Source organism: Suncus etruscus, chromosome 7 (assembly GCF_024139225.1).
Source record: "Suncus etruscus isolate mSunEtr1 chromosome 7, mSunEtr1.pri.cur, whole genome shotgun sequence".
NCBI classification, from domain to species: Eukaryota; Metazoa; Chordata; class Mammalia; order Eulipotyphla; family Soricidae; genus Suncus; species Suncus etruscus.
Genome location: NC_064854.1, coordinates 76,873,438 through 76,888,794, shown reverse-complemented (window position 1 = coordinate 76,888,794; position 15,357 = coordinate 76,873,438). Strand labels below are relative to the sequence as shown.

The 15,357-nt window shown below is 39.1% G+C and overlaps 1 protein-coding gene across 3 annotated transcripts in view; it reads left to right on the top strand.

The window, feature by feature from the left end:
• Window positions 1-15,357, top strand: part of PHF3 (PHD finger protein 3) — a 425,013-nt gene that overhangs the window by 358,651 nt on the left and 51,005 nt on the right. For 2 of the 3 annotated variants that reach the window (XM_049776749.1, XM_049776750.1), the window contains one exon: window positions 7,527-7,688. The exons of the other annotated variant lie outside the window; for it this stretch is intronic. In XM_049776749.1, coding sequence (XP_049632706.1) covers window positions 7,527-7,688 — 162 coding nt within the window. The remainder of the gene's footprint in view (window positions 1-7,526; window positions 7,689-15,357) is intronic. 3 annotated transcript variants of the gene reach the window in all.

Here is a 15,357-nt window from a genome sequence, read left to right as displayed (position 1 = left end):
GTTACTGGGTTTGACCTTTATACTGCCATTAAAGTGAAATATGTAAATATTGATTTGTCATGTCATTCATATCCACAACTTATTTTCTATAACTGGAAGTTTGTGCCTTTTGATACTCATCTTAGATTTTTTTTTTTTTAAACTTTATTGAGGGTAGAGGAAATTAGGAGGAAGGCACACCTGGTGGTATTCAGGGCTTACTCCAGTCCCCTGGTGGTCCTGGGAGAGCACGTGTTGTACTAGGGATCGAACCTGGTTCACCTGTGCACAAGATAAGTGCCATAACCCTTGGAATTTTGTATTTAAAAAAATTGTTCAGTTGTTCTGTGGGTAAGCTGAGAAAGTGAGGAAGAAGAAATACTTAGAAAAAAAAATTGGTGGGCCTGGAGAGATAGCACAGCGGCGTTTGCCTTGCAAGCAGCCGATCCAGGACCAAAGGTGGTTGGTTCGAATCCCGGTGTCCCATATGGTCTCCCATGCCTGCCAGGAGCAATTTCTGAGCAGACAGCCAGGAGTAACCCCTGAGCACCGCTGGGTGTGGCCCAAAAAACCAAAAAAAAAAAAAAAAAAGAAAAAGAAAAAAAAATTGGTGGTGGTGGTGGAGTGTTTCTCAAGCCTGTCCAGGAGGTTTGAGGCCTTCTTGACCCTCTTCTGGGCTAGTAGTAGTGTTGCTCTGTTCTGTAGTTTGGGATTACCTAGTCTACCTTTGTGGTTTTAAGGTCCTCTAGAACTGTCCACAGCCACTCTTGGGTTATCACTTGGGTTTGAACTGGGATTGACTGCACACAAGCATATGCTTTAACTCCTTTCATCATCCCACCCCAGAAACACTTTAACTTTTGGCTCATGGGAGGAGATTTTGAAACAATGTTTATGTAGGACTTTCTCTTCTTTTTTTTTTTTTTAAATAATATGCTTCTTTATTTAATTATTTTTGGTGGGGGTGTCACACCTGGCGGCTCTCAGGGTTACTCCTTGCTCTGCACTCAGAAATCGCTCCTGGCAGGTTCCGGGTACCATATGGGATGTGAGGGATCGAACTGGGTCCGGCCCCTATGTAGGACTTTCTAAGTGCCAGGTACTACTCTGAGCACTTCCCATTTATTCATCATAACATTCTCTGATAAGGCTGGAAAGATCTCTTAAAATTTCCAGCATCCCATAAATTTTCCTGAGCATCTCCAGGTGTGCCTGCACCATGTGCCCCTCTCCCCCTATTACATTCTCTGATCACTATTACATTCTCTGATCTAGAAGAATCTGAATGACTAAGTTGAAATAGCTGTTTAGTTGTTTTTTTTTGGGGGGGGGAGGGAGGAACTTGTTTAAAAAAACTATTTATTGACTTCAGTGGGTTTTGCGTAATGGTAGAGCCATAAGATGTCATATATCTGCCAGACTATTTAGAGCACATAGAAACATGCTCAAATTTTCTTAATTCTTCTCTCTTCATTTCTGTTCCCTTATATCTTTATCCTTCTTTGTAAAGATGATTCTTCTCTGTCTCTTTTTCCTTACCCTTTTCTATCACCTTGCATAGAAACCCATCTTTCATTTATTTTAGTTTTGATTTTGTATATCATTTCTATTTTTCACCTTTTTTGATGGGGGATTATAGGAGGAAAGGTGTTGCACACTCAGTGGTGTAGCTCTATGCTCAGGACAAATAGAAGTAGAGTATCTTCATACTAAACTATCTTCTCTGGCCCTGACACTGTTATTTTTCTTAAAACAAACAAACAAACAAACAAACAAAAGACAGATTATATTGATTTTGTTTTTCCATGCTATAATAAAAGCCTAACTACACTCACCACAGTTCTTCTAAAAAGAGACTGCACCTATTGGTTTTATTTAATCATTTTAATTTCTACTCTGACTTTCTGCTTCTGCTTCTTTGTATCAGATTTTGCAATAGAATTTTCTCCTTTGTTTTCTATAGTTAGTAATCATCCTTTACCTAGTTGCTTGAAAGTTTCTTTCTTTTTTTTCTTTTTTCTTTTTTTTTTCTTTTTTTTGGTTTTTGGGCCACACCTGGCGATGCTCAGGGGTTACTCCTGGCTGTCTGCTCAGAAATAGCTCCTGGCAGTCACGGGGACCATATGGGACACCGGGATTCGAACCAACCACCTTTGGTCCTGGATCAGCTGCTTGCAAGGCAAACGCCACTGTGCTATCTTTCCGGGCCCTACTTGAAAGTTTCTTGCCTTTTTGGGGACCTGGGGTGGGGTAGAATCTTGTGTTTGTTTGTTTTTTTTTAAATGCTATTTGGTACATCAAAACAATGAATTCTCTATTTTTTCACTTTAAAAATTCTTATTTTCTTTGGGTAAGTGCGAATATTTTTCCCTTCCTCATCAAAATTTATGTGGTCCCAGTTTTTTCTTTTTTCCCAGTTTTTATATTAAGCAAATATTTAAAATATTATCCAGTATATACTAGGTTACTGTTGTAGATGAGATGTTCTCATACTTATTTGTCCTATTCCCTAATTAAAAATAAATACTCCACTCCCCTGAAAATTTACCCACTTTAAACGAACAAACAGAAAACACCTTTCTTCTCAAAGGATGTTTTAATTCTCCTGGGGCAGATATCACCCATTTTTTTTTTTTTTTTTTTTGGTTTTTGGGCCACACCCGGTGACGCTCAGGGGTTACTCCTGGCTATGCGCTCAGATGTCGCTCCTGGCTTGGGGGACCATATGGGACGCCGGGGGATCGAACCGCGGTCCGTCTCCTAGGCTAGCCAGGTAAGGCTTACCTTACCTCCAGCGCCACTGCCCGGCCCCAGATATCACCCATTTTATGGAAAAATCTAATTCTAGGTTCTTGTAGTTTTATCAACATAAAAAGAAAAAAAATCTTGATTTGTAGAGTTTATATTTTCATGTAGAATATAGGTAATAAGCAGTTATTTAATAAGGCAGCAAACCATGTTTTTTTTTTTTTGGTGTTTTTTGGGTCACACCCGGCAGTGCTCAGGGGTTATTTCTGGCTCCAGGCTCAGAAATTGCTCCTGGCAGGCACAGGGGACCATATGGGGCGCCGGGATTCGAACCGATGACCTCCTGCATGAAAGGCAAACGCCTTACCTCCATGCTATCTCTCCGGCCCCCAGCAAACCATGTTTTAAAGGTTATAAGTAAGCTAAGGGTCAGCAGGCAGTGATGGGAGCATGTTCTGTTTTGGATAAGACTTTTTTTTTTTTTTTTTTGGTTTTTGGTTTTTGGCTCACACCTGGTGACGCTCAGGGGTTACTCCTGGCTATGCGCTCAGAAGTCGCTCCTGGCTTGGGGGACCATATGGGACGCCAGGGGATCGAACCGTGGTCCGTCAAGTCTAGCACAGGCAAGGCAGGCACCTTACCTCTAGCGCCGCGGCCCTGGATAAGACATTTGAATACAGGTTTTTTGATGTGATATTTGAGTGGATAAAGAAATATACCTGAATTTATCAGGAATATTCATTTTACCTTAATGGATTAAAAAAAAGTGAATCATATTGGTATCTGAGAGATAAAAACTCCACTCAAAGGAAGTATTTGTATGCAAGTACAAAGACTGATTTGACCATATGATTTCATGTGTTCAGAAACACCCAGGCTACTGGAGCAGTTGGAATAATAGAGTGTTGTAGGAGAGAAGTTGAAGAAATTCTACCTATATACTCGAGTATAAGCTGACCTGAGTATAAGCTGACCACCCTCCCCACAACTTTACTTTAAAAACTGGGAAAACTTAGTGACCCGAGTATAAGCCAAGGTGGAAAATGTAGCATCCACTGGTAAATTTCAAAAATAAAAATATATACCCAAAACAATTACAATAATTGACGAAAACAGTATGTTAAATGTTTTTAAATATTTATTGCTAAAGAAAAACTGTAAACTAGCAACAATAACTTTAAAACTGTCTCAAGATGACTTTTCCTGACTCGGAAAAAAAAAAAACTGTAAAGTGCAGAAAACCATAACTTAACATGTAATCAAGCTAAATCACAAAGGTTAAAATTCTTCAAAACTGGATTCCTCATCTTCTGTATGTCCAAACAGAGTGTCAGCTGTATCTGATGTGAGGGTATCAGCATAGACATATCATCACTGAGTTTGCAGAGATTATCATCACTGCTGTCATTCTTATACAAAATGCAGAATATTGTGGGTTAAATAGTTCAGTGGCATCCAGTTTAGTTCAGCCGCTTACCTCTTCAGCTTATACGTGACTTGTGGACTGAGCACCACCCCCTCCAGCAGAAGGCAGATCACCAGAGACTACATGCATTTGATTCGGTGCATGCGCTGAATCAGATAAACTGTATGACCCGAGTATTAGCCGAGTTTTGTGCCGAAAAACTCTGCTTATACTTGAGTAAACACAGTAAACACTTTGTGGCCCTGGCTATGAATTTGGACATAACTTTGATATGTTAGATGTGTATAGGAACTTGAACAGAAGAATGGTAGCAAAATAACACTATTTTATTCTTTTATTCTTTTTTTTTTTTTTTTGGTTTTTGGGCCACACCCGGCGGTGCTCAGGGATACTCCTGGCTGTCTGCTCAGAAATAGCTCCTGACAGGCACGGGGGACCATATGGGACACCGGGATTCGAACCAACCACCTTTGGTCCTGGATCGGCTGTTTGCAAGGCAAACGCCGCTGTGCTATCTCTCTGGGCCCAAAATAACAATATTTTAAAAGGATCTCATTGAATGACCAAATGGAAAATAAAATCATGTATGTCTGTGCACTCATGCTGTGCAACCTGAGATGGTAGGAGACTGCTTGAATAGAAGATTGATGAGATTTGGTGATTTGGAATAAAATGTTAGCTGTGAAGGTAATTTATAGATTATGAAATGAATGTATTTTGTAGTTTGTAGCTAGTAAGGTGTTTTGATTGTTTGACGGTGGAATATGAGGGAAAAACAGCTGAGGATAGTGTGACCATTCCATTCAAAGAAGAGAGTAGTTTTATTGATATAAGAGGATTGCGTGGGTTTAGTGTTAATTTTAAAAACATTAAGCTTGAGAAATTGCTATATAATCTAGTAGAGATGTCATTTGCTTGTGATTGGTGAAAATAAGTTGGAGAGTCATTTAAATTATGAGGTTGTTTAGGGTGGAGTGGAGGCAGTTTAGACAAGAAAGACAGAACCTCCAAAACTCCAATATGCACACATCTGCAAGAAGAAAATCTACCAAAGAACACTTAGAAGTGACTAATGACCTAGGATGTGAGATCCAGAAGCTTAAAAATGAAAGAGATTGGGGTTAGCTATGTCAAATGCAGTAGGAATTGGAAGAAGATTAAACCTAGTGACTGACCTTTAGATAATAGCTTGCAAATCCTGTTGATTATTTCTTTTGGTGTATAGCCCTAAAATTTATAAAATGCCTCTTTTTGGGGGCTGGAGAGATAGCATGGAGGTAAGGCATTTGCCTTGTGTGCAGAAGGACTGTGGTTCGAATCTCAGCATCCCATATGGTTCCCCGAACCTGCCAGGAGCGATTTCTGAGTGTAGAGCCAGGAGTAACCCCTGAGCACTGCCGGGTGTGACCCCCCCAAAAAATGCCTCTTTTGCCTCTTTTTTTTCTCTGTCTACAAACACTGTCAAACACATTCTATTGTTTTTCTCTTAAATTTTTTTTTCTTGTTTTCAATGCAAAGTACATGCTAATTGTAGAAAACTTGGAAAACTAAGTATAACAGTGCCTAATATCTCTATAATTGCATATTCTCCTTACCACTTGTGATTATTTCTGTTAACATTCTGGATTTTTTTCCCACCCGTTGTATTTATTTGTATTTACAGTATATATATTGCGTATATAAAATTGAGCTTAAAAGTAATTTTAAATTTTGTTTTCTGAAATGAACCTGATGAAACTATTAATTTTTTATTTTAAAAATGTCTTTGAGAACGTGTGTCAACTTAAGTACTCATTTCTTCATAGTAGTATAGCTATTTAATTGAACTCCCTACTATTTTCTCTTGATTATAGTTTCAATGATCCTGTTAAATTTTGTTATTTTCTCAGGTTTACTGAATAATATAAACTTTTTTGAATAAAATTTTATTTAATTATTTATTTTTGGTTTCATTTTTAATATTTTATTTAAGCACCATTGTTATAAACATGTTTGTAATTGGGTTTCAGGCATAAAATGTACACACCCCTTCTCCAGTGCCAACTTTGCTGTCACCATTGTCCCCCATTTCCCTACTCCACCCCCTGCCTGTCTTCCAGACAGGGATTATATTTCTCTCGGTTGTTGTCATGGTCATTGTTAGTGTAGTTATTTCTTTAATTTCATTTACCACTCTTTGTGATAAGCTTCATATCATGGGGTGGTCATCTCTATTGTCCTTATCTCTATTGTCTCTGGGTTTTATATTATACAGTTTTTTTTTATTTTTCTGGTTTTTGGGTCACACCCGGCATCATTTAGAGTTACTCCTGGCTCTGCACTCAGAAATTGCTCTTGCCAGGCCTGGGGGACCAACCATATGGGATCCCGAGATTCGAACCACTGTCCTTCTGCATGTAAGGCAAGCACCTTACCTCCATGCTATCTCTGCGGCCTCAGTTTTTCTTAAATAGATGAGTGAGACTATTCTGTGTTTATCTCTCTCCCTCTGACTTATTTCAGTCAATATAATAGTCTACATATCCACCCATTTATAGGCCAATTTCATGACTATTTTTTGTAACAGCTGCATAGTAATCCATTGTATAGATGTATATGTACCACAGTTTCTTTAGCCATTCATCTCTTATAGGGTCTCTGGGTTATTTCCAGATGCTGGCTATTGTAAATATTGCTGCTATGATCATAAGAGTGCAGAGGGCATTATTGTAGTATGTTTTTGTGGTCTTAGGATATATTCCTAGGAGTGGCTTTGCTGGATCATATGGGAGCTCAATGCCCAGTGTTTTAGGGAAGTTTACTGCATAATATAAACTCTTTAAACATTTGTTTTATTACTTATTTATTTTTGGGTTTTGGGCCATAGCCAGCTTCACTCCGGGGTTACTCCTAGCGCTTGAAGTCAGTTGCTGCTTAGGTCAGTTGTTTCAGTTCTAGGCCCTGGAAGGGGACATTGCACCCTTACTCCTGAGCCCCAAGCATAAGCAGAATTCTTCAGCTATAACTTGAACTTAAAATCATCAACTTTTCAAGATATAAAACTTTTATGCCACAAGTTGAATCAAAGATTGCTGAGTAAACCAAGTATAATTAATTGCTTATGATGTTCACAAAGGTACAGTGCGTACTACATGAGAGAGAAAAGTTGAAGACAAACCAAAAAGATTATAGCTAATCATCTCACTGTCCAATTAATTTATCAAATAAAGTTTGAGAACTTGGGAATGACAATATTACTTATGTTAAAAATAAATGTAGATTTTTTAAGGACTATGTTTCATTTTATTAAACTTACAGTATTTTCTGTACTTAACATTCAAGGTTTTTGTAATCAGTTTTTTTTTGTTTGTTTGTTTGTTTGCTTTTTTTCTAGTTGTTGGTCTTGATGATATTATGGATGAAGGAGTTGTTAAAGAAAGTGGCAGTGATGCTATTGATGAAGAAGAACTGATTTTACCTAACAGGAATTTAAGGGACAATGTGGAAGAAAACTCAGTAAGATCACCAAGAAAGTCACCTCGTTTAATGGCACAAGGTAATCTTCCAAAGAGGGCTATCTAGAAAATCAGTAGTGTAGGGAAAAATAGGAAGAGGCTCAAAATTTCCAAATAGAGATAACATTTTCTTGGTGATTTATAGTCTGAGCATTTTGGTAATGATTAATTTTGATATTTTAGTAACTTTTGGCATAATGAAATATTTCTTGGCATAGATTCACATCAAGAATTTGCTTAGTTTTCTGAAATTTCCAAGTAACTGCCATACTGCTTCCTTTTTCTTTTTCCTGAAAGAAAGTTTAACTTTTCCACCTGATTTTTAGTTTTTTTTTTTTGGGGGGGGGATGGTGGGTATTTATTTCCATCTCTCTAGGAATACTAGCATATTATAATTATTCTGCTTTAGATATTTACTAACTTCCCTCTGGAGAGAAGGAAGATTGAGTGAGTATTCTTTTTTCTTTTCTCCCCCCATTTTCTCTTTATTTTTAAATCAATTACTTTATTTAAAGACTATGTATTACATAGTTGCTTGTGGCTCATAATACATTTGTTCCAAGATCTGTTTCACCATCAATGTAAGAAGCCTTTCACTATTGTCCCCAGATTTCCACCTAATCCCAAGCCTACCCCCTTGGGAGACACAAAACAGTGTGTTTTATATTGATTCTACTTACTTGTAGGTAAGTAGAAATGAAATTATTTAAGAAACACACTAATGAGAAAATTTTTTTGGGTCACACCTGGCAGCGCTCAGGGGTTAGTCCTGGTTCTACGCTCAGAAATCACTCCTGGCAGGCTCGGGGGACCATATGGGATGCCCGGATTCGAACCACTGACCTTCTGCATGAAAGGCAAATGCCTTACCTCTATGCCATCTCTCTGGCCCAGTAATGAGAAAATTTGTAAAAATTAATGTATGACTCTGAGGTTGTTAAATTATTGTCAGGATTGCTAAGCGATTTGTTGTTAGTTGTTTTTTCTGTTATTTTAGGTGGCTTTGAATTAACATTGATGTCTTAATTAGTGTGTTCTCCTGGGATGACAATATTAAATGATAAATATTAAAATTTTTTGGAATTGTGTGGCTATGTGTTCCAGGAATTCCAAGGTCTGTGGCTTTTGTGGTTTCAGCTGCCAGAGATTTTGGAAGTACCTAAAGGTGGGGGGTGGGGATACCTGCACTCACTCCAAAAATGTCCTGCAACTCTTTGCCCAAATACCATCATACCTGGACTTTAGGTTGGTTTGGCTTTTCTGTGGAGCTTCATGGCTGTGTGGAAAGGTCGGCCATTATCAAATTGGTAGGTAATTGTGCATAATGGGTGCAGCTAGTATGGTTTCAGCAGAGTGGAGACTTGTATCAACCTTTCCCAAGACTGCCATTTTCACTGAGGCCAGTGTAACTATGACTTTTCAATCTTGGTATATATTTCTTTTGGAGTAAAGTGAGCCTTAGGAGCTGACCACGTGCAGATATGGCAACTGTATTTGTAGATGTGGTTTCAACTTTCAGGACTTACGAGTTTCGAGAACGTGTTAGTGGGGTGTTCATCCTGAGTTAGCATTATTTTATTCTCATCATTCAAATATATTATCTTTGTAGTATACTAATTTTATCACAAGAAATTTTATTATTGTAACTATTTGCAGCTAGAGATGGCTAATAAATCATTTTTTTCATATACACATTTTATTTTATTTCTATTGTTTTTATTCTTATTTTGTATATTTGTGAACAGTTTGTTTATGCATGTATCAATAATTGCATCCCAATCAATATCTCTCAGAGACTTTTTTTTGGGGTTTTTGGGCCATACCTGGCGACCCTCAGGGGTTGCTCCTGGCTCTCTCTGTTCAGAAATCACTCCTGGCAGGCAGGCACTGGGGTGTGTGTGGGGTATGGGGATAACCATATGGGATTCGGGTTTTGAACCACCAGGTCCTGGATCCTCCACTTGCAAGGCAAACGCCCTACTGCTGTGCTGTCTCTCTGGTCTCTTGGAGACTTCTAATCTTCTATGTGGATTGGTGTTTGTCCTTAAGTCTTAGTTATGGCTGGAGACCTCCCCTTATTCTTTTAAGGAGTCTGTACAGTTCCAAGTATGTATGTATATATATATATATATATATATATATATATATATATATAATTATAATTATATATATTTTTTAACAGCTTTATTTTGGTGACATTTGTCTTTCAGCAGTTTTGTGAGAAAGAAATACAAAGATTTTTAATCATTATAGGTTTGCAGATATGTTTAATTTGTTCTCACATTGGGGTCTGGTTTGGTTGAGTATAGAACTCAAAGTTGGAAACAATCTTTCTGAAAAACTTTATTTATTTATTTATTTATTTATTTATTTATTTACACATGCTGGTCATCAGGGCTTTTATTTTGCTTTGATTAGGGATCACTCCTGGCAGGCTTGGCTTGGGGGAACATATGGGGAGCCAGAGATTGAATCTGGTTTCACCACATTGCAAGACAAGTGCATTACTGTACTCAGCCCATAATTTGAAAGTATTGCTCTCTCTTTTTTATTTTTTTTTGGTCACACCCAGCAGTGCTCAGGAGTTACTCCTGGCTCCATGCTCAGAAATCACTCCTGGGGGGCTGGTGAGGTGGCGCTAGAGGTAAGGTGTCTGCCTTGGAAGCGCTAGCCAAGGAAGGACCGAAGGACCATGGTTCGATCCACCAGCGTCCCATATGGTCCCCCAAGCCAGGGGCAATTTCTGAGCGCTTAGCCAGGAGTAACCCTTGAGCATCAAACGGGTGTGGCCTGAAAAAAACAACAACAAAAAAGAAATCACTCCTGGTAGGCTCGGGGACATATGGGATGCCAGGATTCGAACCACTACCTTCTGCATGCATGCAAGGCAAATTCCCTACCTCCATGCTATCTCTCCAGCCCTCTTCTTTTCTTTTTTCTTTCCTCTTCTCTTCTTTTTTAATCTTTCTTTTCTTTTTTTCCCTATTTGATTGTTAAGAACATTATTTTGTTTTTTTTTCCACTGGTATATTATCTTCATAAAGCTTGTGAAATGTTTTCTTAACCTCTAGTGTTTTGATATTTATAGTGGTATGTATATGTGAGAGAAAAGAGAGAGAGAGAGAGAGAGAGAGAGAGACAGAAACAGGGAGATAGAGAATGTGTGAAAGTGAGTTCACATCACAACTTACGATATTGATAGCAGAGATTGTACCACGCTAATTTCTTGGTGTGGGTATATTTTACATTTTGAGCTGAGTACTCAGTAGGTCCTAATGAGGAGAATGGACAGAAGGGGAAAATAGATAGGATGAGAGTACAAAGAGAATGATGAGTGATACACCTTTCCCACACCTTCTTCAAAATCCTGGTATGGAATATTAGGAAAGTGGGTCCAGAATACTGCTGCGGACGGCCTGCGTCGCTAAGCAAAACCTTCGTAGGGTCCGAGAACCTTTACGGGGAGAAAGTGGGAGCATGAATAGATGAAAAATGGAATAATATTGTAAAAATGAATTACCACACATGTTGTATGGGGACTCATGTCTGAGTAACGAAAAGACAAATTTTTATTTTTCAGCCGATGACATTTTAAGCACAAATTCTGGTATGCAAGGTGTCCTCAGGGAAAACAAAGAGTAGGAGATCTCTCGGAGGAACAGTACAATGGGACCAGGCCCTAGAATCTACATATTAAATAACTAGTTGTAGGTGAGAAAGAGCCCTGCTAGAGGGCTGGGTGAAAAAGTGAGGTGAAGTTGTTTTTGGGTAAACAGAAAGGTTATTCAAGAAACCAGGAGGAGAGAGACAGGTTTTGCTAGAGATGTTTATGTAGTTGCCGGAAAATAGATTTTTTGGGGGGACGGAAATAATTGTTTGCCATCATAGAGTTAGACTCAGAAAAAACAAGCTGCTGGCGCCAGGTTATACTTGAAGTAAGAGTCACAAATTAGCTAGCGGGGAGCTTTTGGCGGGCTTTGGTACTGAAATTCCTTTGTGAGTGTAGAAAGGCTAAGGCCGAATTTCTGTAGTAGAAAAGAAGACAAAAATCAAAAGGAAAAAGGGAAAATGTAATGTCACAGTCGTGTCAGAATTATAGCCAATTAATCCACGCATAGGGTCAATGATTGACTTCTCTAAACAGGCCTTCTGGCAGATAATTCTTGGGAGGAAAATTAGGCACTGCACCAGGAAAGCCAAAAGCTATGTCTGGTGCATGCTTCCTTTTGTGGGTAGTGACAGAATACAGTGAATATAATGTTCTTAAACATTCGGCTCTCTGCCAAACCTTTGTCATACCACTTGCATGCCTTAAACCTATTGCAAAATGTTTATGCTTCTCTTGTACAACCTAAAACCTTTCCCTAAAATAAATCTAAAATTGTTCAGAAAATATAAAAGAGATTTTAGAAAATCTCTTCTTTTATAAGACTCCTCCATAAGAAGTATGCCCTATGTTCCCTGCTTCCTTCAACTTCCTGTCCCAAAATTCAGACATTTTGTCTCTAGTTTTCTGTTTTTACTCCCTGAGGATTAGTACTTGAGCACAATAGTTATAGGCTATAAACTTACTCATTTCCTGGACAAATTCTGATTTGTTTTACTATTCCTTTTTTATTTTCTCATACCTATTTTCTGGGACTTCTGTTTTTCAAGTATTAGCATCCTCCTAAAAAGAAAATTTTGGAAGATGGGTTTGAAGGGCTTATTTATTAAATTTTTTTTAAATCCTTGGTTTTGCTTTATTTTGTGCTGAAATATGCTCATTGATCTAACTTTTTTGTTCTGTTTTGTTTTGTTTTTTGGGCCATACCCAAAGTGTTCAGGTGTCACTCCTGGTGGGTTTGGGGAACCATCTGAGATGCCTGGGATTGAAACTAGGTTGGACATGTGCAAGGCAAAGCACCCCACTCACTGTAATATTGCTCAGTCTCCAGTCTTAACTTTTCTACCAAGGTTTTCATTTCTAAAAGTGTTTTGCTTTAGGAATTATCTTTTGTTTCTCATCTTGTGAGTACAGTTTGTGTGTGGAGTATTTAATGGGGTTCTAGCATTTTTCTTTTTCCTTTTTAACTTTATTTATTGATTGATGAATTGGCTTCTGGGCCACACCCAACACTCAGGGGTTACTCCTGACTCTGCATTCAGAAATTGCTCCTGGCCTGCTGGAGGACCACATGGGATGCCGGGAACTGAACCGGGTTCCTCGTGGGTCTGCTGCATGCAAGGCAAATGCCCCACTGCTGTGTTATCTCTCTGGCTCCTAAACATTTTTCTTTTTAATCTTTTATAGTTATTCTTTTACATTTTTTTTATATTGGTACTGGGGAGATAGTAGGTTGTAGTTAGTATAGGATGCTAAACTTGCATGCAGCCCATCTAGATTAAGTCTCATGTGCTGCATCCCCTACTAAGAGTGATCCCTCTGTGCAGAACCAGGAGTGAGCTCTAAACACAGACAGTTGTGGCCAAAACCCCAAACAATTTCTTAAGGCTTCAATTTTTTATGCTAGAGACTTCCCTAAATAGCTTATCTTTGATTTTGACTATGTTTGAGTGGGAAACTAAATCTGTTTGGAAGGTTTTCAGTTTGTGGGCTCGGTTTTATCACTGATTAACATTACTTTATGTTAATTTAGTCTTCAATTTTTTTTTCCAGCTTTTAATATAGTCAATTTACATTGTGACTTGTGGGAGATATAACCCCACTGGAAGGAGTAAGTTTCCTGGCATGATTTCTGTGGTGTAAGGAGGAGAAAAGAGGCATCCTCCAGAAGAGCAGCTACTGCTTCTGTTTCCCTGCCTCCATCACCTGGGGAGGAAGGAGCCTGTGGAAATCTGGCACTAATGAAAGTCTGCCATGAGCACCTGCACAGTACAGATCTCATGTCTCACCATCCCCAAGAGGCTGGTTGCCAAATTGCACCTGGGTTCTATTTGCTTTCCCTGATGTGGGAAATGACATCTGGTTCCTGTGGAAGCTCTCAGGCACTAAGGAAAATCAGTTCTAAAGCATATTACCCTCCCAAGAAAAGGCGAGATGAGACGAATAGTGAAGTGAAACAAGTTTCGTAGAGAAATTTGGGTACAGGGAGCAGGAGAAGAGGGAGAGGGAAGGGGGGGGAGAGAGGAGAGAGAGAGAGAAGAGAGAGGAAATACATAGAAACAAAATGGGGGTGGGGAGAAACAAGAATGCTTCAGGGAGGGAGGGAGGGTGGGAGGGAGAAGAACATCCTGGAAGGGAGGGAATGCGTTGAGGGAAGGAGAGAAAGACCAGAGGCATACATCTCAGGTCAGAGTGTCCCTTTCCTGAGTTAATTTTTATAGTTTTCCCACAGTCTATTGCATGGGAGTTCCCAATGGAGTTGAACTTGGAGTGGTTGCTGATGCCCAGGCTCCTGTCTCTGTACTCAGAAATTACCCTTGGCAGACTCAAGGAACCAGGATGCTGGGGATTGAACCTGGGTCCCACTGTGCTATCATTCTGGCCCCTTCTTTTGCTATTCTTTTTATTTTTTTGGTTTTTGGGCCACACCCGGCGGTGCTCAGGGGTTACTCCTGGCTGTCTGCTCAGAAATAGCTCCTGGCAGGCACGGGGACCATATGGGACACCGGGATTCGAACCAGCCACCTTTGGTCCTGGATCGGCTGCTTGCAAGGCAAACACCGCTGTGCTATCTCTCCGGGCCCTCTTTTGATATTCTTAACATATCCTTTGTCCTAGCTATATGAAGCCTTTTCTCTCAATAAAGTCTGCATCTCAGTGGTTTTCTAGTTTTCTAAGATGATTCCTGTGTCTCCATGAAACATTTGAGCTGGTTTAAATTTTAGACAGTTTTTTTCCAGGTACATATTATCAGCACTTTCCTATGTCTCTGCCTGCATTAACTTTGTCTCACAAAATTCACTGTTTTATGTATTTGCTTTCAGTCTAGAAAATTAATTTTATATTCTGAAGAGATGACTCCAAGTATTCAGTCTGATATTAGAACCAAAATGACAGTTAACCAACAGAACAGAATGGGGGTTAGGGGAAAGGGAACTAGAGATTCCAGTAGTGCTTTTACTAATTAGCCTTTAATTCATTCCCACTTTAGAATGATCTGAATTTATCAGTTTCTGTTAAATATTTATTTTCTTGTTTGAGATATTGTTTCACAAATTGCATAAAAATTTGTAGCCATATTTCTGGTATTTCTTTTGTTTTGGGGCCACATCTTGTGGACCTTAGTGGTTAGTCCTGATGTACTTAGGGGACCATATGTGGTGCCAGTATTCAAACTGCACCAAACCTATATGAGTGAAGTAACTTACCTCCTCTACTGTCTATCCCCCCTCCTTATTTTTATTTTAAAATTATGGCTGTGGTAACATGGTTTCACTCATGTTTATTTGTCTTTTAAGTGGTGCTGAGGGGACCACTTTTAGCAGTTGTTGGCTGGTGAGGTCAGATTGTTGAACACTAGGGCCTGAGGAGGTGATACTGCTCAGAACCTGTGGTGCCAGGGACCACCACAGCCACTTTGGCAGTTCTCTGGGGCCTCTAGGCTACACTCAGTGAAAGGGACACATATAGTATTGGGAATTACTATTTATGGTTATGATAATAGACTTATTGCCACTTTTACCAAATACCCAAGACCCTGTACTGCGGTTCTATGTCATTTTTACTTCTCCCCTTCCTAACTCTCCAATCTCATATCCGTATTC